The 25,747-nt window shown below is 42.1% G+C and overlaps 1 protein-coding gene across 6 annotated transcripts in view; it reads left to right on the forward strand.

The window, feature by feature from the left end:
• MECOM (MDS1 and EVI1 complex locus) overlaps positions 1 to 18,462 on the forward strand; it is a 347,041-nt gene extending 328,579 nt beyond the window's left edge. For 3 of the 6 annotated variants that reach the window (XM_087739815.1, XM_087739816.1, XM_087739819.1), the window contains 8 exons: positions 65 to 91; positions 7,379 to 7,545; positions 8,886 to 8,963; positions 10,723 to 10,892; positions 11,994 to 12,138; positions 14,885 to 15,121; positions 15,678 to 15,864; positions 16,807 to 18,462. In XM_087739815.1, the coding sequence (XP_087595941.1) occupies positions 65 to 91; positions 7,379 to 7,545; positions 8,886 to 8,963; positions 10,723 to 10,892; positions 11,994 to 12,138; positions 14,885 to 15,121; positions 15,678 to 15,864; positions 16,807 to 16,941 (1,146 nt within the window). In that variant the 3' untranslated portion in view covers positions 16,942 to 18,462. The remainder of the gene's footprint in view (positions 1 to 64; positions 92 to 7,378; positions 7,546 to 8,885; positions 8,964 to 10,722; positions 10,893 to 11,993; positions 12,139 to 14,884; positions 15,122 to 15,677; positions 15,865 to 16,806) is intronic. The other 3 variants (XM_087739817.1, XM_087739818.1, XM_087739820.1) reach the window with 1 other exon arrangement.
• Positions 18,463 to 25,747: the final 7,285 nt, after the last annotated feature.

A 25,747-nucleotide genomic window follows, 5' to 3' on the forward strand; every position in this document is an offset into this window, starting at 1 on the left:
TTGATTGCAATGAGGGTTCCAATGCAGGAATAATGTGTTGTTTTTGTTTCAATTTTGCTCCCAGTTCCAATTGCCTGATCAAAGAATTTGGGTAAGTTCATTGCTTATATTTTTGATTTAATCATTGTGAAATAAATTGCATAAGAAAAATATAATATGAAAGATAACTTACCACTCAATTACGGAGTGTGCCACACTTTCCTACAGAGTGTTGTAGCTGTAGTGGATAAATATCCTCTTATGTCAAATTGGCTTTATTTTTATCTACCTAATCTTGCCGGTTTTATTTGGTGAAGGCAATGGGAGCTTTACCTGAGCGAGGGTTTCAAAATGCAGGTTTTGTTTATACTTAACTGAAATTGTTCCAAGCCATTTCCTTCAGAGATTGCAGTGAAATTTCCAGGCTGAAATCTTGTTAGATTGCAACAGTTATAAATATTTAATCTGCATTTGAGACATTAAAATACAGAGCCTCAGAGGACTTCATGTTTCTATCTCTCATTGACTTCAGTGGGAGTTTGTCAATTTAACAGCTTTGAAGTTTTGAGCTTAATTGCTCATTGCTGTACTTAAAGCACAAATAAAACACCCATTTATTTGCTGTGTTTGGGTCAAATTTGTCCTGTGTGTATACTTACATCGTCCCCCTTATGCGAACAGGAATTGTGCTTTTAGTACTATGGGATAAATTTGAGCTTGCTCTTCTATTTTTGTAAAACGTTATTTTTAATATGTCCAAATTGTTCATGAAAAAAAAGCCACAGCAACTGCTTTTGCAGATGCAACTCAAATAACACCGTGTTTTGCTCTCGTATTGCTGGCTCCTCAGCTGCAGCACTGAACCCATAAATACTTGTCCCAGATTTTTCCCAACCTTCGGGCTTCGGAGGGGAGAGCTGGAGCCAGCCGGCTGCGGCTCAGGTCCTGACTCACTCTCGCTCATCACTTGCAGTGAGACGTGGACTAATTTCACAAGACGAAGCCAGAATTTCGCAAAACGAGATCTGAAATCTTCACGTACTCTTCCCCACGTGCGTCTCTGTACGGGGCTAGCGCAGGAGCCCTCAAAGGTGCTGCCCCTGCAGACTGGCACTTAGCCGTGCTCTCCTCTGCGTGCCATCCATGGCACGCTTCAAAAGCAGGGATGGACCTTTGCTTTGCATACATGTGGCTTTAATCCCATTTTCTTCCTGTAAAGTGATGGTTTGTGCAGCTGCAAAAGATCCTGAGATGAAAGGAGCTAAGCAGGCACCGAAGGACTCCTGTGAGCATCCATAGACGCTGAATGAGCTCAACAGATAGGAGGTAGGGTTAGATGCCAGACTTGGAGAGCACAAGAGGTGGTTCCCAAACATTTTCTTTGCAGTAGAGGGAATTCAGTGTAGCACATGAAGGGGCCGTGGTAGGATTTGTGATTTGGCCTGGGCACCCTGAATGCTCTGCTCTCAGAAAAGTGGCTCTATTTGGGCATATTTGGGAAGTTAAGAAAACTGGTGCAGTCTGTTTCTTCTGTCTGCTTCCCTTGACATTGGCTTGGTCCTCAAATTTCTATCATCCTGCGCTTTTTTTCTGAGCATATGTCTCCTGGCCATGCTAGTGCTTTGAGCAGCTGCAGCAGAAATAGGTATTTAAAACATAAAGTGCCTAGAGCAGGATGCTGATTCATGGATGAATCTTCATCTTGAGAGATTTGAATATGTCACATGAGCCTTTCTATCTCAATTCACAGTTGCATGTGCCACATATTTCAAGATTATTTCAGATTGTTTATCATTGTTTGGCAGGAACCCTATAGTGCAAATCAACGGGCAACACCCTCTCTTGAATGGATCACGATTTATTTAGTCTGTAGGCTCTTTCATCCCCTTCTGGTCCCATCAAGAGAAGGTTGCTATAAAGAGGTTCAGACTTTATTTGCAGTAGCTTTGTGGAGAATCATTGTAAATAATTAAAATAATTTTACAAATAAATGAAAAGAAATTCGGTGAATGCATTAACAAAGCTTTTATTTTACTGGGCTTATTTTAGGGCACGATCCGTTCTGTTAGATCAGCTAAATCCCCACCAACTGCATTAATACAAATAGAGTTATTCTGGAGCGATACTGCAGATCAGCAGGAGTTTCTCGCTACTGCTTCATAAAGCTCAGCCACGTGTGATAGGTCTCTTGAACGTGACTATAGCTCGGCCAAGTTCCATGGCTGGATGGCCAAATACACACAGTTTCAAGACAACAAATTTACAAGTTGTGGTTTTTAGAGAAAGCATTATAACTTGAACTGGGGAGGAAGAAATCCTGAGCTCTAGTAGTTGGGTTTTCAAGATTTCTCTAAATAACACTAGTAAAAATAGAAAGCAAACATTTGAACAATTTTTTTCCCATGAGTTGCAGCCATAAAGTCAGTTGTTTTTGCGATAATACCGATGAAGGAGTCGCGTTTGTAAAACATGAGGTCATGTAATTCATGACATTGTCTGCTAGATTATTTCATATCATCGGGTTATTCTTAAAAAGCAGCAACAACAAACCTTTGCTTTATTTATGCCAGTTTTTCTTCCGTTGGTTAATAAATTTTAAGACAAATATTCAAGGCCCCTGCTGATGATATCTTGCCCATTGAAATGTTTATAAATACTTGTTTTAGCCGATTATGGTAATGTCTGCATTTTTGAGTCGGAGCTGGGGAATTGCGACTGCATATTAGTTTGCGTCAGTAGGAGGTTAATAGCCTCTCAGGGAGCGGGAGGGAGGTGGGGGAAAGCTGCTTCCTTTTCCAGACATCTGGACGCAGATAGAATCAACAACTCTCATATATGTAAATCAAAAGTTACTGTTCTATATAAAATACTGTCATTCACTGATCTCAGATTAGGAGCAGACATGACTTGTCCGTAAGGCAATAGCTGTATGTAAAATGTGTAATAGGATCTTCTCGCTCTCCTACCTCCTTGGAGAGCTTTCTCCATGGACATGGCAATTACACTAATCCATCCTTGAGGTCAAGCGGTGCCTTCCTCCCTGTGCCCTGTTCAGGGATCACCTCAGCCCTTGGGTGCTCGGCTGGGGTGCAGACCCCTCCCAAAAGCACTGCCCAGTGGCTTGAGCCACATGCCTGCCTCCTTGGTAGTCCCCATGGACCATCCCTGGAGAGATGAGGTGGCCATGAGCACCCACCTAACCTCTGAGGACAGATGCTATTGCTAACAGCTTGCTTCAGGAGTTTGGTGGGTTGCTGACCAGTAGCGTCTCCATGGTCAACACAGCTCTTGTAGAGGCAAGTCTTGCTTTACCATCAGTAGTAATGGTGTTTTGAAGGAGTAAGAGCTACTTCAGTTGTGTTTCAGCTGAAAGAGGGAGTTTCATTGCAGGAGAAGGAAAGTCATGCCCTGGGTTAATAATTAGTCAAAAAAAAAAAAAAAACAACTTGAAAAAAAAGGGTAAGAATAAATTAGTGATTTTCACAATGATTGAAGATTATCAGTGAGTCCACCTCGGGGCATCACTGGGATCTGAACTGTGCGGTATGTCTGTATATGACATAGGAAGAAGGGTGACCAGGCAAAGAGCAGAGTTTGTGACTGTTTATTGAGAATAGCTAAAGCCAAAGCTGACGATGAAGATTTTGCTGAAGATTCACAGAAAGCTGAGTCACCAGGGATTAAAATAGCAATAAAACTCCATGTCAGTAAGTACCTAGTAATACTGAGGAAAAAGTGTGACTCTTAACTTGTGTCATTCAGGAAAAAGATCTTGAAGTTGATAGTTTTATGAAAATATCATCTGAGTGCTTAGCAGAAAGGAACTGAAAGCATCATTATGTTATACTGCTTTCAGGTCTTGAATACAGCTGAAGTCCCTCTCAAAAAGGACGTAGTAGAATTAGAAAAGACACAGAAAAGTGCAACAATGATGATCAGAGGTAGGGAACAGCTTCCATACAAAATGAGACTAAGTAGATTTTGATTTTTTCAGCTTGGAAAAGAAATGCGCAAGGGAGCTGTGCCCCAGCTCTATGAGACCATGAATGGTGAGCAGAACCTGAATGAGAAATGGTTATTCATTAGTTTTAACAATACAAAAAAAAAAGAGGGGCACCCAGCTGAATTATCAGGCAAAAGGCTTAGAAGGAACAAAAGCCAGTATCTTTTCATATGCACCTAATTAAATTGGTGAACTCTTCTTGACAAAAATATAAATGGATTCAAAAAGGGTTTAGCCAAATGAATGGGAGCCGCAGCCACCAATGGCCATTCAACACCGTCATCGAGATGCAACCTCCAATTAAGGCTCTTGCACCTCTCACTGCTGGTGTCTTACAGAAGACAGCGGGGAGAAGGTCTGTCCCTTGCCCGCCCTCCTGCGCATCCGCTGGGGCCACTGCTTGAAACCGGGGTACTGGTTTCCCAAAAGCGCGTGTCACAGGTTTTTTAATTCTTGCTTGGTTTTGCTGCCTGAATTAGTCCTCAGCGCGACAAACCCCAGATTTCATATTACCCAGTTAAGATTTTGCAATTAGAGTGATGAGTGGGGGCTGTCTACCTGAATATAAAGTCATGGAGCGCGTGTTGTGGGTCTGGGATGGAAAGAGTTTATGGGCTGTAACCAGCCCGTGCTGCCTGGGTGCCCATCTCGCGATAGGGAATTGCATCCTGAAGGCCCCGAGCACCAGCACGCTCCAGGACTTCTTAAGAAAATGCTCTGATTTTGGTTCCTGAGCCCTATCTCTAGCAGATGGTAACTGCTATAATTAACCTGACAGCAGTGGAGTGCCACCGACTTGTATCAGCAAAGGCTTGGGGCCGAGCACTTCCCGTTGTTGCCGGTGCATTTCTTGAAAATTATAAATCATGCAGGTGACTACATGGATCAGTCTTTAAAAAAAAAAAAAAAAAGTAACAAACACAATAGTCATCCCTATGGTGAGAAACATATTTTTGGAAAGCGAGTAATACTTTAAAATAATTGGAAGGGCTTGTGTTTCCTCTGAGTGAGGGATTTAAGATTAGATGCTGATTTCATACCTATTTTGGGACTGATGTAATCCTGGAGGCACTGTTGGAGATAGCGCTCATCTGCATCGCTGTACGTTAGAGAAGAATCAGTCTCAATTTCTCCTCTGCAAAATCCTGGAAATAAGAACTGAAAAAAATAAGCATGACTAAGCCATTTTAAATGTAAAGGGGAAAATAGTTGCTTTAATATATTACTGTAGGGGACCATGTACATGAGAAATGGTGATCCAAAAATGATTTAAAACCACTAGATAATGAAACTGACTTGAATATTAAATATACATAAATAAAACATTTATTATACTTCTCAGTGCTCTTATTATTCTTCACCATAAATATGTGCTATCATAACCCATGCACTGTCTTGTCACTGCTAATCAGCCCGAAGGCCAAAGGTCATTTTTCATTCATACCATTTATTTTCCGCAATTGCAAAATAGAAGAATGAATTCTTGTGGGGAACAATTAGAAGGAATTAAAGGCAGTGGAAAGACTGTTGTAAAAGCTTTAAGAATCAATTCTGACTAAAGAAAAAGATGAAGTCGTATAAAAAGAAATATATGGTAATGTTGAGTTGTATGGGTTGATAATGACATCTCGGTGCCGAGATAGAATTACCTCCTCTCCCAGCAGCATCATCATTACATATCTCACGCCTGTGATCAGTACACGTCAAAATCCTTCATATTGACAAATGTGCTGTCCACTTGCATCTGTGGAGAATGTTTTAGCAGCTGAGTGATTATGAATCAAACCCCAGAGCTTACAGCCCCTACTGCCTTGCAATGCTTTCACATTTGTTGCCTGACAAGTAAATGTATCTTGACTTCCCTCTGAGATTTTTTTTTTCACTGTGTTTGATGAAAGACATTTGGCAAATTGGCAGTGGTACCCTGTACATTGCAATTTGTCCTCAGCATTAGGAATCTGAGCATGAAATGAGAGGGCAGGCTACAGGCTAAAGGGAAAAAAAAACCCAACCCAAAGCCAGAGCTAACCAGCAGGTGAATAGTCATTCCAGGAGACAAACGTGCAGTTCTGCCCATTAAGATAAAATTTTAAAAAACCCAATAAATGTGCAATTCTTCCCATTAAAATAAAATTTTAAAATAAAATTTTAAAATCCCAACAACTGGAGCAGCCTCTTATGGATTTTGAAGAATGGGCTGGAAAGGTGTGCTCAGCTGAGGAGCGTTCAGCATCTTGTCCTTCATATCATTTCCTCCTTCATTACAAGTGAGGTATTGCACAGGGCTCATGCTGTGGTTTTTATGCTCTGTAGGTGAGATCTTGGTTTTCTTTTTTTTTCATTTGTTTGTGGTGTTATGAAGAGGCGGATGGTTACTCTCACCTGTCAGTAGGCTCAGCAGCAGTCTTGAACTCTCCAAGTGACAGTGTTTGAGGTTTTGGAGCAGTTCTTCATGGTCAGTTGCAGACACCTTAAAGGAAACCATTCTCCGGAAATTATTTAATGCCCACTCCCTGAAAATTAAAGCCCTTTAAGACAGCGAACCAAGAGTGGAGGCATCTCAAAGTGCATAGCATTTAGAAGCAACTAAAGGTAGAGCAGGAATATTAAGAAGTTGTAGAAAAACGGGATAGGCGTCTAACAGGTAATGTAAACACATAGCACCAAACCCACCAAAGCTTCATTTCTTATGGCTTTATCTCATGATCTTTGACTGTGATGGGCAAGAAGACTGGACTGAGTGGTTGGATGTGGCTGGGAGACTGACGGAGCCTCCCTGGATCTGGCTTGTTGCAGCCCTTGGTTGAGCTAGAGCATTCATAAGGTGTCCTCTGCAGTATTTGTCCTCTGCAAGTCCTAAAAAAACCCCCCAAAACCCCAAACCAACAACAAAAAAAAATTTGTAGGAATTCAGGTATTCTTGGGCTCTCTATTTTTTCTGTTGATTTGGTCAAAAATGGCCAATGGTTTCAGTAGGTGGGATGCACAGACTCATAGGCACACACCCACAGAGCATGACTGAATAAGCTGGAATTTTATAGAAGCTGAGGCTTAAAAATAAGAAGAAATGATCACTGGCTAATTTAGATTTTGCATGGAAGCAGCTTTCCATTATAGCAATCAGGACAGAAGTTCTGCTGTGTGCTGGCCTTGCAGAGAAACAGCATCCCGCTGTAGCAGTTATGGGCATTATTCCAAGTGGAACAACATCATGGCCTCCACCTTGCCTAATGTGCCCCATAATTTTTGACCGCAACTCTATGTTTGCCTTTTTTTTTTTTTTCCTTTTTTATTTTCCCTTGGCAGTGTATGTCATTTGTGTTTTGGGTTTCCAGTGAGGGCAGAAAGCCGAAGCAGTATTCACCATGACGGGTTCTGTGCTGTCTTCTGTTGCAGATGTCAGCTATAGAAAACATGGCCGAAAAGCTGGAGAGCTTTAGCGCCCTGAAGCCGGAGGCCAACGAGCTGATCCAGTCGGTGCCGTCCATGTTCAACTTCCGCGCGCCGCCGAGCGCCCTGCCTGAGACCCTGCTGCGGAAGGGCAAGGAGCGCTACACCTGCAGGTAGCCCCAAAACCGCCCCGTGCTGCCCTCCCGGGCTCCCAAAATCCCCCCTGCTCGGACAGTTTCCAATGAAACATAGAAAGCGTTTCACTTCGGGGTTCTTATTTATTAAATTACTAGTGTTATGAAACAAAGAGTTTGCCCTGTATCATACCGGTTTGATAAATGAGGTAGAAACTGTTATATAAACAATTCTTTTTTCCAAATTTTCTCATCACTTTCATATGCACAAGCGTGCTTTCATTATTGATTTCTTTGATCGTAAACTACAGACGTGTTTTTTCTCAGGCTTCTGGTTTTAATATCCAAAGGGATCAGTGATAAAATACATGACTTATTAGGACTTATGTGTACCCGCTTAAAAAAAAAAAATACAATGAAGATAGTCATTGTACGTGCAACCAAAATGAATGGGAGCCTTGTTGAGGAGAGTAGAATTAGCTGTGTGGGTATTTTGAAGGCTTATACATCAGGTTGTGAAAAAATAAATGGGACGTTAGAAATGAAGGGATGCAATCTTCAAAGTCATCACGTGGAGCAACCACCGCCCTCATTCACTTAAGAGAGCGCTGCGTGTGCTCTGTCCCCCTGCAAAAATGGGCTGAATGTCGTTAATAGAACTGGGCCAATTATAAACTGAATCTTAATATGTTACTTAACTGAAGGGGGAGGGCTCACGATATTTTTATTTTTTTGCCATTATTGTTCCTGTGACATATTATTGAGTTTGGAGAATGGGTTTTAAATTGCATTATTTAGCTCTGTATATCATCTCCAGAATGCGCAGGCGTTTGACACTGGCATATCAGTTTATCTGATCTTTTTGAAAACATGCCACCTTCTTTCAAGACATGTTGTTATAGAAACATACCTTGATGGATTAGGTCTTTGAGTCTTGTCTGCTCCGATCCTATTCAATGCACAGAATGATGTCACGTTTGCTGACATGTAGAATTGGTTGAAAGGTTTGAAATTTGCTTACATGGAGGCAGAAATCCAAGGCTTTAATAACAGATTCTCTTGATTCCGAATCTGAATGTGACAGATAATCACCTAGTGAGTTCAGAAATTTTGGGTGATCTTTAAAACTGGTATGTTTTCATATATCCCTTGCTTATGCACAAGAAAAGCTGGTCGGTGCCAGCAATTACAGTCTTGTGAGTGTGTGTCTCAATCACTTAACGTTTGCTGAATGCTTTTATTGAAATGACGTTACAGTGAAGCAATACCAATAGTACCATATATTAATGATTCAATTTGGGCTATGCATCTGGGGCAGCTCAAATAGGGACGAAGCCATTGAAGGTTGCATTGTCTTATCAAACCTTTTCTTATCACAGATACTGTGGCAAGATTTTCCCGAGATCTGCAAACCTAACACGTCACCTGAGGACGCACACTGGAGAGCAGCCCTATAGGTACCATGACCCCTTACCTATGTCTGTGGTGTGGTTAAGTGAATAAAGCAAGGGAATGAGTGCTCAACAGCCTTGCATGGCCAGCTCCAGCGCTCGCTCCTTGGCATTGGTGACCCACCGTTGCATTTTGGTCTCAAACAGGGCTTTTTGCATTCGATGCTGATATTCAGCATTGGAGCTGCGGAGATGGGGGAAGGTTTTGGTCCTAGTTAGTGAAATTCTTTTGGCTTAGGCAGTCTCCCAGGCACCATCCGCAAGTCCTGCCTTTGCCTCGTGGGATAGCTGGCACTTCTGAACCAGCATGGTTGAAGTGATTTTTAATAGGGCTCATGGTCATATTTTCCCTTGCAAAAATGTTTTTTTTTTTTTTTTTTTTTGTAAGAGCTCTGTGGTGTTATTTGCAGCCTGAAGTTGGGTGTTTCGTCAATCATCTGATTTCTGAAGGGTCCTGGTTGTGAAGGCGTTACTGTATTTATTTCTTTCCTGCCTAACCCGGATCCTTTCTGAGGTCTGCTTAACCAAAACCCATGTGGGTGTACTCTCTTGTTGATAAAGAGTATGTGTGATATTGTATCCAGGACAGTCACATGCAGAAATGTGTATAGAAGCTTCACCTTACTGAAAATGAAAGACTAATTTAAATCAACTGGAAAGAAGCCAGTTCATGTTCCAGTAAAGCAAATGCACCAATTTCTGCATTTTATGAGCTGTAAAGAGCAGAGTAAGTTCATTGTTTGTGAGGAAACAATATGTTTTTTGCCTCTAGTCTCTCTGGGAAATGAGATTCACATCTAATTTTATTGAAGAAAGGGCTTGATGCATGTTATGCTCATCCACTACATAAAAGCCACGAGCAATTAGTAGCATAATGGACGATTTCAGCACTAAAAAAAAAAAAAAAAAATTGACATCATTGAAAAGCGTAAGAGAAGCACAGAAGAAGTAAAAGACTGAAAAACTGAAGTGCTGAAGACTGTTGGCTAGTCGCCAGCCAGAGAATTTGGAATAGTTATAGTATGACTTAGTAATGGCTTAAAGAGCAATACAGTAAAGGCTTTAGGGACTCCAAATCGCTACAGAGTATGAAAATTGATGCCTCTGGTACCAGAGCGATAGACTAAACTACTCACATTGGCACAGTATTAAAGGTTGGGATTGTTTATTGCTGGTTTTTGCAAGATAACCAAATTTCCTCTGGGATTAGCAATCGAGCAAGCTAATTCCGCAAGAAAAGATTTAATCACACAGTATAATTTAGAATAGGAAACGAAATAGCCCTTTTTACCTTATTTGAGCATTAGAAGAGATCGGTTTCATGTTTTTTCCAAAAGTGTTTAATTGTGTTGTATTGGCAGCACATGAAACAATAGAGTTATTGCTCTACTGTTTTCAAACTTCCCAACTTCGCGTGCAACAGTTTCAAAAACATGGGAATCAATTACCCTAGCTAATTTGATGCCATTAACTCTGAAATATTATGCTTATTCCTAAAGGCAGTATTTAAAATATAAAGCCTAATGTGAATTAAAGCTAAAAAACCCACCGTAGAAGTGACGTCTCCATTCCAAGAGCACAGCTCTCCAGTTATTCAGCCAAAACTTGTCTTTATTTCAGGGAGGGTTTTGCCTCAATAGGGACCAAGGAACTGCAGTTGGATACTGAGGCTGAGCCCGGAAGGTGCCTTATGTCTCTTAGGACAAATCTTACATTTCCAGCTACTAACAAACCCTTTTCTTCCCACCTGTTTTTGCTCTTTTAGATGCAAATACTGTGACAGGTCCTTTAGCATATCTTCTAACCTGCAGAGACATGTCCGTAACATCCACAATAAAGAGAAGCCATTCAAGTGTCACTTGTGTGACAGGTGTTTTGGTCAACAAACCAATCTTGACAGACATCTAAAAAAGCACGAGAATGGGAACATGTCTGGTATGTATGCCTTTTCCCTCCCCAGCATGCCCTACGTCCCACCAGTGTTCATATACAGGGACCTCACGTTCACTTTCAATACTACTGAGTGTCAGTAGGCACACGCTGCTCTGCGCTGTCTGCTCCGATGAGTGGGTTTTTGGAAAATATGTAAGTGCCTAAGCTCTGCTGACATTTAAAGTGCTTTGAAAATCCCAGCATAAACTCTACCCTTGTATAACTTAATACCACTAGATGATGTCTTTTCTTTTGGTTTTAATTAAGCCAACCATAGCATTTTGAGAACAGACTGGGAAAATTGGTTTAATCCCATCTCTGCAATCACTTGGCTTTCAATAGGAGTCCTAGATTTAGAGTCTCTGGGGGCACTCTAAAAGATTTTCTTGGCACCCTCTAAAATATTCCCACTGTCAGGAGCTGAAAAGCGCTAGCTATTATGGAGGTAATGGTGCCTCCCAAGCCCCAAAGCAAATTGGTCACTGCACAGCAGCAGCAAAGGCAGCGACAGGTAGTGGATATCATTGGTCTGGTTTAGGTATCTGCAGGGTTTAATAAAAACCCTGTCTGCACTCTTTCCAGTCTACGTTTTGCTCCACTGGAAATAACCAGGTTCCTGCAGTGAATGCAGAGCTGTCTTTTCCCCAATGCACAAAGACGCCTGTCACTGGTCTCTCAGTGCTAATGAACCTCGGTGATTATGTCAATGACTGCTCCATATTTTAAGCAAATCTGCATAATTAGTAGCTAAAATGAAGTTCCATTTGCTCAGTTCAGCCATTGGTCTAACACAGTTATTGACTGACAGTCGTGGAGTCGCAAGGGAACAGGAGGGAGATGTTGAAATAGATACTTGGCAAAAGCAATTATAAACCATGGAAATGGCACCCAGCGTGCAAGCAGTCATTTTGGATGGAAACCACCTTCGCCCATGGATATTAGTACTTCCCTTCTAATTACCAGTTTCACAGCTGATAGATCACTATGACCAACTTTTCTGGGTCTCACCCATTTTAACCATCGTTTCAATTTCAATTTGATTTTAATGGTTAAATACAGAAAATGTAAAGGAGCAACAACAGAAGTCCTCTATTTTGCTTTAAGGTACTGCAACATCTTCACCTCACTCAGAACTGGAAAGCACAGGGGCAATCCTAGATGACAAGGAGGACTCTTACTTCACAGAAATTAGGAATTTTATTGGAAACAGCAACCACAACAATCAATCCCCCCGAAACTCAGAAGAGAGGTAAGTTGCAACTGATCTGCCTTCAAAAGGGGCGACTTTTCCTTTTCCAGATTAAACTGATTTTTCATTTTTGATGAGTTATTTTAGCAATCTGGTTGCTTCAGTGTTCACCTCGGTGTCTTATGAAAAGAAACGTGTTGATTCCCTCCCCATCGTGCGTGAGCATATTCCCAGTGGCAGATGCTGGACGAAAGGTTCATCTATTAACACGTTTCTCCTTGTATCAGCTCTCAGTTTCAAGTTCCCATCGTTGCTCTAAGTCTCTTGAAAAATTCCCTCATTTTACATTCACGGCTGAACAGGTGACTTCTACATCCTGTGGCTAAATGTAGAGAGCCTTATGATTTAAATGCAATTTAAATGTGTGATTAATAAAGTAGACTAAGCTAAATTCTTGGATCAAATGAAAGATTCTAACGGAAAGTCCTTTCCCGTAAGTAACTCAATCCCAAGAAAGATGCTGACTAGCAAAAAGCCCGTGAGGCTGTGGGTAGGTGTTGGTAGTCCACAGTGCTCTAGCACGTGAGAGACTTTTTTCCTACTAAGATTTATTAAGTATATGAGTGTTTCAGTTCTTCTGAACTCACAGAACAGAGACCACTTCTAAATATTTTCAGCTAATAAAAATACAGCTAAGCAGAAAAGGCTGTAGCATGGATACACACATCAGCTATACATATTTCTTTGAGATTGGTTTTGCATTATGCATTATTTGCGCTTTTGAATTGGCATTACATTACATTATCAGCATCAAAAATTTCTTACTGTTGGTGACAAACTTCACTGTCTTCTCAATTTCCAGATGCCTTTGTGAAGGGATGAAAATGGTGGACATAACATAATTTCCACGAAGTATTGGATTAAGTGATTACATGCATATTCAAATTTCATTCCATCTTGATTGGCAATGAGGGCTTGGGATTTTTTCTTTGCACATCTGGTCTCAACATGTCCTCCGACAGGAAGTCAGCAAAGTGAAAAGGTTGCTGGGTTGTGCAGTGTTTCCTTTCTAAATTTGGCACTTCAGACTGCTCTTGATGGATATTTTATCCCTGGCAAATTGCTGCATTTGAAAGCATAATTAGAGAATCTGTTTGCTTAATCACATGGCTTTTGTTACTTTGGTTGTAGTCCATCTCCCTTTCATTTCTAGCAGCCTCAATTGAGCATAACAAGCAAGTTGGCAGCCCAAACGGCGCTCAACAATTTCTTATTTCTGCCTATTAAAATAAAAGATGATAAAGAGATACTGCTCTGATTATCTTAGAGGGGGGGTTGCTGCTTCAGCTCTCCCGACTCTGCACAGCCTCAGATTTTTTGATACTGTGAGATAAACAGACTGTTCCCTAGCTTTTTTTTAATGGAATACTAAACTCGTGACAATCAGCTGGAATTTGCTCAGAAAATAGATGAAACTATTATGTTTAGGAAAATGATGCTATTGTTGTAGAAGAAGCTAGCTTTCACTTGCGTATGCTCCGTAAGAAAGTCCTTCTGTTACAACAGCAAGTCCAACGCTAAATACCAAATACGCCGCTAGGGCTCATCCTTATCTTGCTCAGACTTTTGGTATATTCCATATTGTCCCGCACAGTTTGAAGCACACGAAGTCTAAAGCAAACTGCGGGCGGACAATAAAGTTTCCATTTTTATAACTGTATTCCTGGAAGAGCAAGGACCTTTTGCACAATGAGAACAATAGATGAATCAAGGCCTCCGTGCTACATAATGCAGGAGAGCAGATACACTGGTAGCATGAATTCACGTGGCTCCACCGTGCCCAGCCCTTCTCCACCACCAGTACCTCTGGCCACGCATTTGTCAATGTGGCGGCAGTGCCGAATTTCTTTAGCTCTCATTTGATGAGGCGGACACGATGCAGCTGCGGATGCTCAGAATCCTGCAGGGTTGAGGCCGTTAGCAAACGAGCCCCTGCTTCAGCGTGGATATTATGTCCTTGATAAAATCCTGTAGGAAGTAGTTAAAAGAAGTCATTGTCTGAAAGCAAAAGAGAACGTAATAACAGCGGGTAGACCAAATGGTTTTCCATGTGTGTATTGCTATAATTACTCATTTAATAAGAATAAATACACTTAAAATGCTACCTGACCTTTCTTTTCATTACTTCTTACCCTTCAAATAAGTCGATAATGTAGTTCAGTGTGGAGGCAGTATTGCAGACCACTCTTCAGGTCTTCAGCTGAAGTCCCTTAGGTTCCCATGTATGTAATCCATACATTCAGTGAAGTAGTATGGCTTCCAAATGGGTGGTAGCGTGCAAAATTAATTATGCATGTAATTTTGACTTTAAAACTGAATGCAGTATTGGATGTCGTTCTTGAAAATGCCGGATCTGATTTTCAGAGTTTCTTGGCCTCTACAGCTTCTGTTAACAGTCAATGAGTTGTTTTGCCCAGACTACATATATGATTGGAAACATGAGATGAAATAATGCGTGAGAAAATTTGGAATGGATATCTGAACATACCTCCTCTTGAACAGTAGTTTTAAGCTCCCAGGATGACAGGAAAATCCCATGCTGATGACACTGTAACGTCCCACTGATTTTTGAGTGGAATTTTCTCCAATACTGCCTAAACGTCTGAAGCTAAACAGATACAAAATACAGAAATTACTTTATCCTACTGGGGTGGATCCTTTTCAGATCTGCCTCTGACAATCCACTGGTGAAGAGGTTTCATAACTGATTTGTGATTATTGCTTGGGTTTGTTTTGGTACTTTCAGAATGAATGGCAGCCACTTTAAGGATGAAAAAGCCATGGTAGCCAGCCAGAACTCAGATTTGCTGGATGACGAAGAGGCGGAAGATGAAGTCATGATGGACGAAGAAGATGAAGAGAGCGAAATTGCAGGGAAAGCAGTCAAAGAGCCTGTTACGAGTGACATGCACGAGGGGACTCCAGAGGAGGACTACGACGAAACGAGTACTTTGGACATGAACTGCAAAGCTTCCCCTGGCAGGTTGGTTCCTTCCAAGTATTGGTGTGCCCGATACATGAAATAAAAACAATAAACCATACAAGACTGCCAGCACCAAACTGTGTGCCGTGGGAACCGGTCTGAAGTAGCCAGCTTCCCAGTTACAATAGCAACGTGCATCTGTGTTTGGGTCAATACCAGCCCTGTTTTCAGTCTCTTTGTGCAATCTGTAGCCCTTAAGAGGAAAAATAACTGTGCTCGGGGAGCTATTGTCAGGTTCTGGGTGAGACAGGAAGCGTTCATGGGAGAGACGTTATCTGCTCCGTAAACCGACCTGGATCTCCCGTAATGGTCTTGTGAAAGGCTGTGGAGACACCAGGAGAGAGACGACCTCTCCCTCCCCTGCTTCCGCTGCCCACCCTCTCCTCTTTAGCAAAAAAAGGGGAATTTCTTTTATTTCAGGATCACGGTTCCACAGGGCAAGGTAGTTTATGAATGTAAAAAAGGGGATATTGCCGAGATGTGTAAATCTGGGGGGACAAGGGAACACAGAGAGGATCCTTTAATTGACATGAAAATCTCTGTGGTGTTTTTGTAGGTATAAAGAGGAGGAGTATAAGACGACTGGACTTTCGGCTTTGGACCACATAAGGCACTTCACAGATAGCCTCAAAATGAGGAAAATGGAAGAAAATCAATATAGTGAAGCTGAATTGGCAGCTTTCAATACTTCCCAGCTGCCAGAGGACCTAAAACAACCGTTGTACAGGAAATCCAAATCCCAGGTAAAAGCTTAACTCGGTTAAAATGTTATTGTCGCCAGACACCCAAAGGATTAAACTGTTAGTGTGTGGCAGGCAAGGTCGTTTCAGCTTCGTCAGACAGGGCTGTGCTCCACGTCCGCAAACCTCAGCCTGCCCCGACCTCCCCCTGTGCTCCCACCGCACCAGGGAGACATGGTGGGATGCTCTGGCCCCTCATAACGGAGGACTTGCTTACTTTTTTGCTATTTTTGTTTCTGTCTGCCACCCGCAGAAATGCCATGGTAAGAAATAGTCCCGCTCTGCTTTCATACAGCCAGCGTGGTCCCACTGATGCCGTGCAGTTTAGCTGCAGCCTCGCCGGGATGCGACCCAGTCATTTGGCTGGCTTGGCTTTTTGGTGGTTTTTTAAAAGTCTATTGAATGTTACCTCCTCTAGGTCCTCAGCATGTTTTAAAAACAGCAATAACTGGACTGATGTCTTAGGGCTATTTCTTGATTTTTTTTTTAACATTAATTAAAATGGGTCTTTTTAGCCCCTTTGAAAGATTCCCGTTTTAAAAATTGCAGAATATGCCTGTAGAAAATGTCAGCAAAGGAGACTGTGGCATTTGGTAAAATACAGGCCCAGCCAAGGGATAATGTGATTCCTCAGGCTCTTGAAAAGAGCCTCTTGTGCCAAGAATCTGAAGGCAAAGGAGACTCTGGGACCTTGTCTACTATCAAAGGTTTCCCAGAGCTTCGTGAAGCCAGATGAAAGCAGAAATTATTATTACCGTTAGTGAGTTGAAAGTGTCAGTGAAAAGGTTGACAGTGGTTTTACCTAACGTGCTTTGATATTTTTAAATAAGTTGAGAATAGTAGTTGTAGCCTAAATGATGCCCTAACCGTGTAGGGATGGCATGGGTCCAAGCTCAGATCCGCGCCATGGGATCATGACCTCTTTGTCCTTCTTTCCCCGTCCAGGCGTATGCGATGATGCTCTCTCTCTCCGACAAGGACTCCCTTCATTCCGCATCCCACAATTCTCCCAATATGTGGCACAGTATGGCGAGAGCCGCCGCAGAATCCAGCGCCATTCAATCCATCAGTCACGTATGACATTGTGAAGTCTTACCGAGAATGGGACCAAGTCCAAACCAGTAGCATGGCTCTTTCATATATGACTATTTAAAAGACTGCTGAGCAGAATGCCTTATAAATCTGCAGGGTCACTCATTTAAAGTCCGGTGACCTTAAACTGAATAATTTTAAAAAGAAAGAAACTATTTATTCTCAATATTTTGTTTTGCACAGCAAAGGCAGCTGCTGACTTCTGGAGGATCAATGCGACTTAAAAAAAAAAAAAGTTTCAGTGGATTATGTAAACCGGGGCCGGGAAAAAGTGTCTTCCAGTTCACCCGGCTTTGAGGGGCAGGGGCAAAAGGGTTAAGACTGCATTGATACACACATGGGCACTCCTTTAAAGTAGGAACTGAATTGATTTTCTTTTTGTATAAGATAGTTTGACACGGGATTGGGAACAGTTGCTTTTATGTACAAATCTCTTCATTAAAGCTTTATGCATTTTAGCCCTTCAAAGAAAGAAAATAGTTCTATCAAATGCACACTATCCATCATAAACGTAGAAAGAAGTAACAGGGAATATTTTGTTCTCTCCGTAATTCTTTTGCCTTCTCAACTGCATTGTTAAAAAAAAAGGAAAAACAAGGAAAAAAAAAAGGAAAGAAAAAAAAAGAACTCTGAGAAACAATACATAAGAGCCTTGTGTATATTGTAAACTATGAATGTTCACTACTCCAAGAAGCTAAATCATCCAGATAATTCCGTGAAAGCACCGCGTTCATCCACAGCACCACTAGTTCAAATCATTGTAAGGAGATTTTAATTTTCGACAATCATGTCACTATTTTGTTGTATTGTTTCCTTTCCCCGCTACCCTCTAATTTTTCCTTTGTGTTGTGTGTACCATGTATTTATTTGTTGGCAAACGATTGTTTGTTGATTAAAATAGCACTGTTCCTGTAACAAACAGCACTGCTCCAGTCCCCCACTGCGTTACGATGTAAGGCACCCATGTACTTCAAAAAAGTGAGGTGAACTGATCTGTGTATATGGGAGTGCAAAACAGTGTTTGAAATTTTCTTACATTCCTCTTTTATTTTATTTTTGCCTTTTAATGAACTAAATAACTAATAGATGCGACTTAGTTTTTTTTTGTAATACAGTAAATTGATTCAATTGTATAAACAGTTATAATTTCTTCATGAAAGCATGATTCTTCTGATTAAAAAACTGTACCCAATATTTTATGCTGGTTGTCTGCGAGCTTGTGTGATGTTATGTTCATGTTAATCCTATTTGTAAGATGAAGTGTTCCAAATTTATGTTTAAAAAAAATAAATAAATAACGGAAGGTATTCAGTTATTTTTTGGGGGTTTTTTTGGCCTTTAGTGAGGGACCAGATTTATTTTTCCTTTTGTTTATAATCTCATTTTGAAATAATCGGCAAGTTGAGGTACTTTCTTTAAATGCTTTGTACAATGTAACTGTTACGCATTTCAGTACATTACTATGGGAGGATCAACTTAAAAAAAAAAATAAAGGACTACAAAACTGAAGGGATCTTTTTCCTTATTATCTTGGTTTTGTCTGGCTCAGGGCATAAATGGTGTATTTCGTCTGCAGCCTGGGGAGCAAAGACTCTGTCTGCGGGGTCATTAGGATGAGGGTAACTGGAGGATGGGGCACTGCGAAGCATCTTGGGCTTGGTCGTGTGGTTTAGGGCCTGATCCAGAGTCTCTCAAAAGACCATTGGAGGGTTTTAGATCAGTCCTTTAAGCTTCAAAACACTACATTGGAAGAGAAATAGTTCGCTCATTTTACCGGAGGGACTGGTGCAAGGTCACCTTGAACATTGTGGAGCCTTGAGCTCGGGCTGGTGATGCACCTGCCTGCTGCTCGTGGGGACGATGACGGGAAGCAGTGGCTTGGCTGGCTAATAGCAAAACGTGGACTCACCAGAATGATAAAAATCCATAGTTAAGAAGCTAAATGGGCTTCCAACTGCATGACATGAGCCTTTAGGGTCTAAAAGGGGAAAAAAAAAAAAAGAATATTTTGAGCGTATCATTTGAAATCAAGTCCAAAGCCCTGTTTCTTCTGGACAATCTGCAGAGCGGTGGGAGGTGGGACGTCCAGACAAGCCAGCGTTGGCCCAGGCAATGCACGTTTTCCTGCTCTTCCCATCAGCAGAGAGAAAAGGACTGAGACAGCTCCAAATGGGACCATGGGGATGTCCCTGCCTGCCACCCCTGTCCAAGCTTGGTCTTTGCAGCTACTGCACAAGGGTGTCCTTCACATTTAAGTGGCTTGAAAGAGTGAATGTGGCACACTCTGGAGTCTTTTTGTGCAGTGGGACCAAGGATTGCTATCGCCAGATGCAAGCGAGCTGCCATGAGCAGGCAATGAGGGAGCACAGCGCTGGGTATCAGCAGCCCAGGGCAGTCAGTAACAAACTGCATATTAAATGATGCACCGCCCCAGTGGGAAAGGCACATTTAGGGAATATGGTTTGTGGAAGTTTTGGTTAAATCTGGCTCCACTGAAGCAAAAAGTACCTCCAAAGGCAAGGAGTGCTCCTCTCTCGGCCTGTTTCAGTACACGAAGACCTCTTGTAGCTCACCAGATCCTTAAGTTACATTTCAGAATACCCTCTATGTGTCACTCTTGTCTTCAGCCCAGCTATGGTTTGACTTGTTTTATAACCATCATGTAGCAACAGGGGCATCGGCAGGGCTGAATCCAAACCCAGCGAGGACAGGGGTGGGCTGCCTTTGCTGTGCTCTTACAGCTCCTGAGCCTCACGCACAGGTTGATGGCAAGCTGAGACCTACAGGCCAGTGGTTTCCATGCACGAAGCCTAAACCACACCTGGAAAAAGAAAGAAAAGGAAAAAAAAAAGCCTGTGTGCATGTTCTTGTGCTCACTTCATTGGCCTGAGCCAATGGTCAGGTACATGCAGATAATTGCATAAATAGGCTATTATTTTTAGTGCAATTAAAGTCACCGTGAAACTTGGTTTTAGGTTTCTGCCAAATAAAGAGAACAAATAGATTAATCAAGTCAAGTTTTATCTGCAAACAACTTTCCAGATTGTTTTCCCCTTTAATTTGATGCAATGACAGTTCTTATCAGCTCTGCCCTCACCTGCCCTAGATGAAAGGGGTTTTGGGAAGTGGAGAAAGGGTGGCACGGTTTCTCCTGAGTTTAATGTTCGGGGTTATGGTAGCACACTCCCATCATATAACTGTCAAGGAAAGTACTCCTTGAGCTGAGCCGTAGGGTTAGTTTAACCTGCGCATAACCAGGTCTATTGACCATGAGGGAGCGGCTGCCACCGCCTCATTGAATCCCCCAGGCTGATGTTCCTGTTGAGAGCCTTGAGCTTTGTATTTTCATGTCAGAGAATCATAAAATAGGTTGGAAAAGACCCTTAAGATCATCGAGTCCAACCGTTAACCTAGCACTGCCAAGTCCACCAGTAAACTATGTCAAAGTATCCCACCCAGCGGCACTGCCTATGGGGTGCGATGAGCAGAGGGGGCAAAACATATCATTCAACTCCATGTAGATACCTTACCGTGACCTTGATTTTCATTGCCTTTTCTTAATGGCAGAGTTATTCACTCAGAGGAATAGCTGAAAAGCAAACCCAGATTTCATTAGCGGCCTCATCCCCCAAATAAACAAAGAAAACTGGATAATTTTAGTGTTTGTGTCATACCCTCCCCAACGGGCCGTACAGATGCACTTGTCCAGATGCAAACAGATTGCTAAGGGAGGACCAATGTTTCTGGCTTTCTGCTACAGTGATTATTTTTTTTCTTTTTAGAACAAAATAATTTCAATATTTCTTAAAAAAACCCTTCAGCTTATTTCAGCATCATCCTACTGTTCACTCCACTGGAGTAGTTTTCCATAAGTCAACAAATCATTCCCATGTGATACAGCAGCCTTACTAGACAAAGGAGCTGTATATTACCACCTCAATTCCTATCTGCAGAATCTAACAAAGCACCAGCATGACAAGATGATTAATCAATATTTCACCCTGTCCCAGATCCTCAATACCACTGCAGGTCTGAGCCGCTGTTCCTGTGTCAGCCCTGCTGTTTTACTGCGTTAACAGCTGCATTTGTGGAGTAATGGGAGGGGAAGCTATTATAAAAACATTTGCGAGTCTGCTTTTGCTCAGTGATTCGGTTTGGCCCATTGCTCCGTGAATGTCTTGAACTTTAAAACTTTCTGTCAGGTCCTTCTTGCTCAGACGTACGGAGAATTGCTGCAAACTCCTGGATGATTTCACTGCGCTCTGCTGCCTTCCAGCTATATTAAGTCTCACTTGTGGTTTTGCTGGTCAGTCAGATAGTGGCACAGAAAAGCTAGTTCATTTTGAAGATGCTTCCAGTAATGACTTAAACAAAACAAAGGCATCCAGCACCAAACAGGTGACCCTTTCTCCATGTTGAAGTCCACGTACCTTGCCAGGACTCCAGTTATAAGAAAAATGTATTTCGCAACCTGGCCAAACCCATCCTCTTTCCCATCCCGTTGAACGGCCATGTAGGTTTGTGAGCATACCTAGGCTGTGGCTTCCAACAGCCCAATTAATTAATTCTTTGTTTCTATACAGAAAATGGTGCCAGCTTTAGGAAAGGCTCACCTTTACAATTCAGAGTCACTTAATGAAGTCTGGGGAGAGGGTGAAGGGGAGAACATTAAAAAGTAAAAAAAAAAAAAAAAAAAAAAAAAAAAAGTACTGTATTCCTTTCCTTTTCCTTCATATTTTTCCCAACTTAGATTCATTTGCTGCTAGAGGAAAACAATTTTCAGCAAAATTTACTGTTTTCCCAGAATTCAGAGTTTAATCAGACTAACATTTAAATAACCCCTGAAAAGAGGCCCCACTGCCACGCAGTGATTCAGGAACTCTTGGTACGTCTCGCAAGACCGAAGCCTTTTTCCCAAAACTACCACCTAAACTTTGCTTGGGACTGGTTGCCCCCCTGGATATGACCATAAACCAGGCTGAACACAGATCCCTTTGCCACCACGAGCTGGAAGCAGAGGCTCCTTTTTTTTTTGATACAGGAGCATCCATATTTTAATGGCAGTTGAAGCTATTTATACCTATAAATCCATTTGGGGAAGTTTTGGGAACCTCTTATTATGAAAGGTGCGGCGGAAGTATAAAAGTAGTCTCGTATAACGTGCTGGGTAGGAGCTCTAGCAGTATCTGCTCCATCTGTCTGAGCAGAGGGTCTGAAAGAAGGCACCCTCCTTTTTTCTGCTTTATTTTAATACAATTAATTCCAGAGAAGCTGAAGAAATGTGATGAAATACTACACTTCTAAGAAAAAATTCTGCCCGAGAGTCTTAAAGCAGGCCTCCCAGCTTGGGACGGTCTAGTGGGAGAAGAGGGTGAGTGGTCATTTTGATGCTTAAATTATCAGTAATTAAGAAGTTGATTTTCTGGGATTGAAGAAAATTTTAAACAGCTGCTTCTTTCAGGTCTTTTCTCCTCACTTTCATTAGCATGTGCTAAGGCAATCTGGAAAATATATTTAGATCTATATTATGCTATGTCAAGACCTCAGCATCTGTACCTTGGGGCAGATATATGTGAGATAGCCGAGGGTAGATGTGCCAGCACACACATGTGGAAGTGTTCAATTTGTAATATGATTATAGCCCCAAAACAAAGCCTGCTTGATACCTGTGGCATATTTGTTTCATGGTAAGCGCAGAAAATTCTCAAAAATCGTGTCAAGTTTCGCATCACCAGCCAACTCAAACTAGAGAAGTAGCGCTTTAATTCCTGGGGAATCTCTTTCAACAGGCGCGTGTCAGGCCCAATTAAGGTCCAGGCAGCCCCACGCTAATTGGGTTGAGGTATGCAGCGGTGCAATGTGGTCACTTAGCAAAGCAGCTCCTTTGTCCAGGCCAGTGGCTCCTTCGCACTGGCCCGTCTGTCTTCTTGAGGGAGGCCGGTGGAGAAACTCCTGCTAGAAAATTGCCTGGAAAAGTTTTAACAAGTGGAGTGAGAGCTTTTAGTAATGGTGGATAAGACAGCTTGGGGTGCTCAGCCAGCAGCTCACTGCCTCCTGCATTAAGGTTACCATCACAGGAGACAAAGGTGGTGAGCTGCATCCTCATGCCCACGTAACGCCAGCCACGGCACCAGCATCCTCCCAGGGCTGCTCTCTCTTGTCTCATCTGCAGGTCTTTCTCCACTCCCAAAATAGTTTTTTCTTCTGAAGTGCTAGTACACTAGAATAGAGAGAAGAAAAAAACAAAAGGCATGAGCTGAGCTGTGGAGATGAATTTAAGCGTTCAACCCCTCCTGAATTTCAGCAGGATTTGAGTGAAAAATCCCAGCAATGCACTCAGTTTCCATGACCAAAATGAAGACAAAACATTGGAGGCTGGAGACTAACCGTCTTCATTCAAAACTGAGTCTTACAAACATTTTAATGATTTAGAACTTCCTAATTATGGAACCAGGTGTTTTACTGTACCCAATTTTTTCATAGAATCATAGAATAGTTTGGGTTGGAAGGGACCTTTAAAGGTCATCTAGTCCAACGCCCTTGCAATTGGCAGGGTCATCTTCAACCAGATCAGGTTGCTCAGAGCCCCATCCAGCCTGACCTTGAATGTTTCCAGGGATGGGGCATCTACCACCTCTCTGGGCAACCTGTTCCACTGTTTCACCACCCTCATCGTAAAAAATTTCTTCCTTATATCTAGTCTGAATCTACCCTCTTTTAGTTTAAAACCATTCCCCCTTGTCCTATTGCAACAGGCCCTGCTAAAAAGTCTGTCCCCTTTCCTCTGTTGCTTCTAGGCCTGTTGGGCGCCTGTCTGATGTGTCTTCTCTCGAATTCGTCTGTAGTCTGAGCATGGCCAGGGATCTTTTCTAGCACCCAGCCTCTCCTGGCTCTTGTCTTAAAGGAGGATAAGCTTTGCCACCCTCGGACCAACGTGAAGTCCCTGCATGCTGGCATGTGCCTACCCTTTCTCAGGAGGGGACTCCCAGAGATGTGAAGTCCAGTGGGTTGCAATCACAACCGTGTAATAAAAATTTAGTTCAGAAGGATCCACAGACCCTCTGCTCTGTGTAACCACAAGCCACAAAACACTTTGCAATCCACTGTAACGAAGTAAAGACCTTTATTAGATTTAGACTTGATTCCCTGGTACTCTTTTTGGAAGCAGTTCTGCTGTTTTTATTACTTAAGAGCTATTAAAACCTTAACCGCTGCATGGAGCAAGTCACTCCAGCTTTACACTCGTCCATAAAAACTTTGAATGGGAGATCAAGAACTAGTTTTTGGCCCTAACACCCCATCAGCTGAGGAACGCCAGAATCAGGTCTGAATTTGTCCCTGTCCTGGCTGAGCGTACAGACAGGGGTGAGAGACGCTGAAGGGCAGGAGCATGACTTGTAAATGGATTTTCCCCATGCTTTTCTTCGCTGCTTGTAAGGAAGGACAAGGAGTGGGAAGCCACAGTGACCTCTCCTTCCCCCTTGTGTCAATCATAAGCCAAGCTCTGCATGTGCCACCCTCTATTAGCTTGGAAGGAAAGTCACAGTGTGAAGAGCTAAGGAGAGCAGGGTCAATCCAAAAAAACCCAACAGAAATCTTGAACCAGCCTAAATTTGGCACGGTGCTGGCGGAGAAGCATGCATGGGCAATCAGCAAGATGGCCCAGCAATGTTGGACCGGCTCAGCCACCCCCTGCAAAAAACCCCTCTGAAGCACGAGCGCAAAACCAAAACAACCTACCACGGTGTAATGGAAAAGGCACCGGCCAAAAACCTCTATAAGGGAACTCCCTATGTTGCTCTTTATGCTGCTCAGATACTGGTGGTGTGTGTAATACAGAAGCTAGCTCAAAGCCTCTCATTATTTTCTTTTTTTTTTTTTTATTATAGAGTCAAAAAATCTGGCTTTCTTAGCTCACTGCTAGTTCCAAAGCATAACTTCCTCCTCCTCCACGCTGCCACTGAATTTTTAATATTTCCTCTTTGGAAAATGTCAGGAGTCTCAGCAGGGTGTGGGTTTCTGCTCTAACACAGCTCTGCCGGGGGTGAGCGAGGCTGGGGTGTCTTAGGGCAACACTTTGCCCTTGGAAAATACGTTCTAGCTACTCTCCCCACAGAAAAGCAAGAGAAAAACCTGAGGAACCAGCCTTGTAATTTATCCATTTATAATGTTTCTTCGTTTCAGCTGAAACAATGACCCCGGTACATTTTCTTTTAAACTTTGTCTCCCAGTCCAAGTGGCCACCTACTTTGTTGTCCAAATTTCTCGTGCAGTTCGAATCCTACAATGCGTAATCTCAGTAGGGTTATCAGTTATGTCATGCATTATACAGCCTCCAATCAGCGTAGTGGGAAACAACATTTTCATTTAATACCAGGAGAAACAGTGGAAGTCAGCGATTGATACCAACACAATGATGGGAAAAAGTGTCCAGAGGTGCTACTCACATAATCTCACTTTACAACATCTTGAAAATTCAATAGAAAGGACTTTGCTAACAATACCAGAATGACATACCACTGATTATTGTTCCTAAAGCTCTTAACAATAAGAAAGCTCTCTAAATATATCTCAACAAAAAACATATAACAGTTTGTTTCTTCTTTTTTTTTTTTTTTGCAAAGCACATAATATTAGTCAACAATTGCTGTGTGGTGTGAGCCCATTAGGGCTGTTGGCTGGTAATGTTCTGGGAAATGAGCTCTTGAAAGATCTTTTTTTTCTTTTTTAAACATGCCTAACAATTGTATCTTAAAACAATCCTGGAAGCATTAAGTATCTGCAAACTGCAAGG

This window comes from Nipponia nippon, unplaced genomic scaffold (genome assembly GCF_047370975.1).
Source record: "Nipponia nippon isolate SJK-2023a ecotype South Korea unplaced genomic scaffold, ASM4737097v1 scaffold_7, whole genome shotgun sequence".
NCBI lineage: Eukaryota > Metazoa > Chordata > Aves > Pelecaniformes > Threskiornithidae > Nipponia > Nipponia nippon.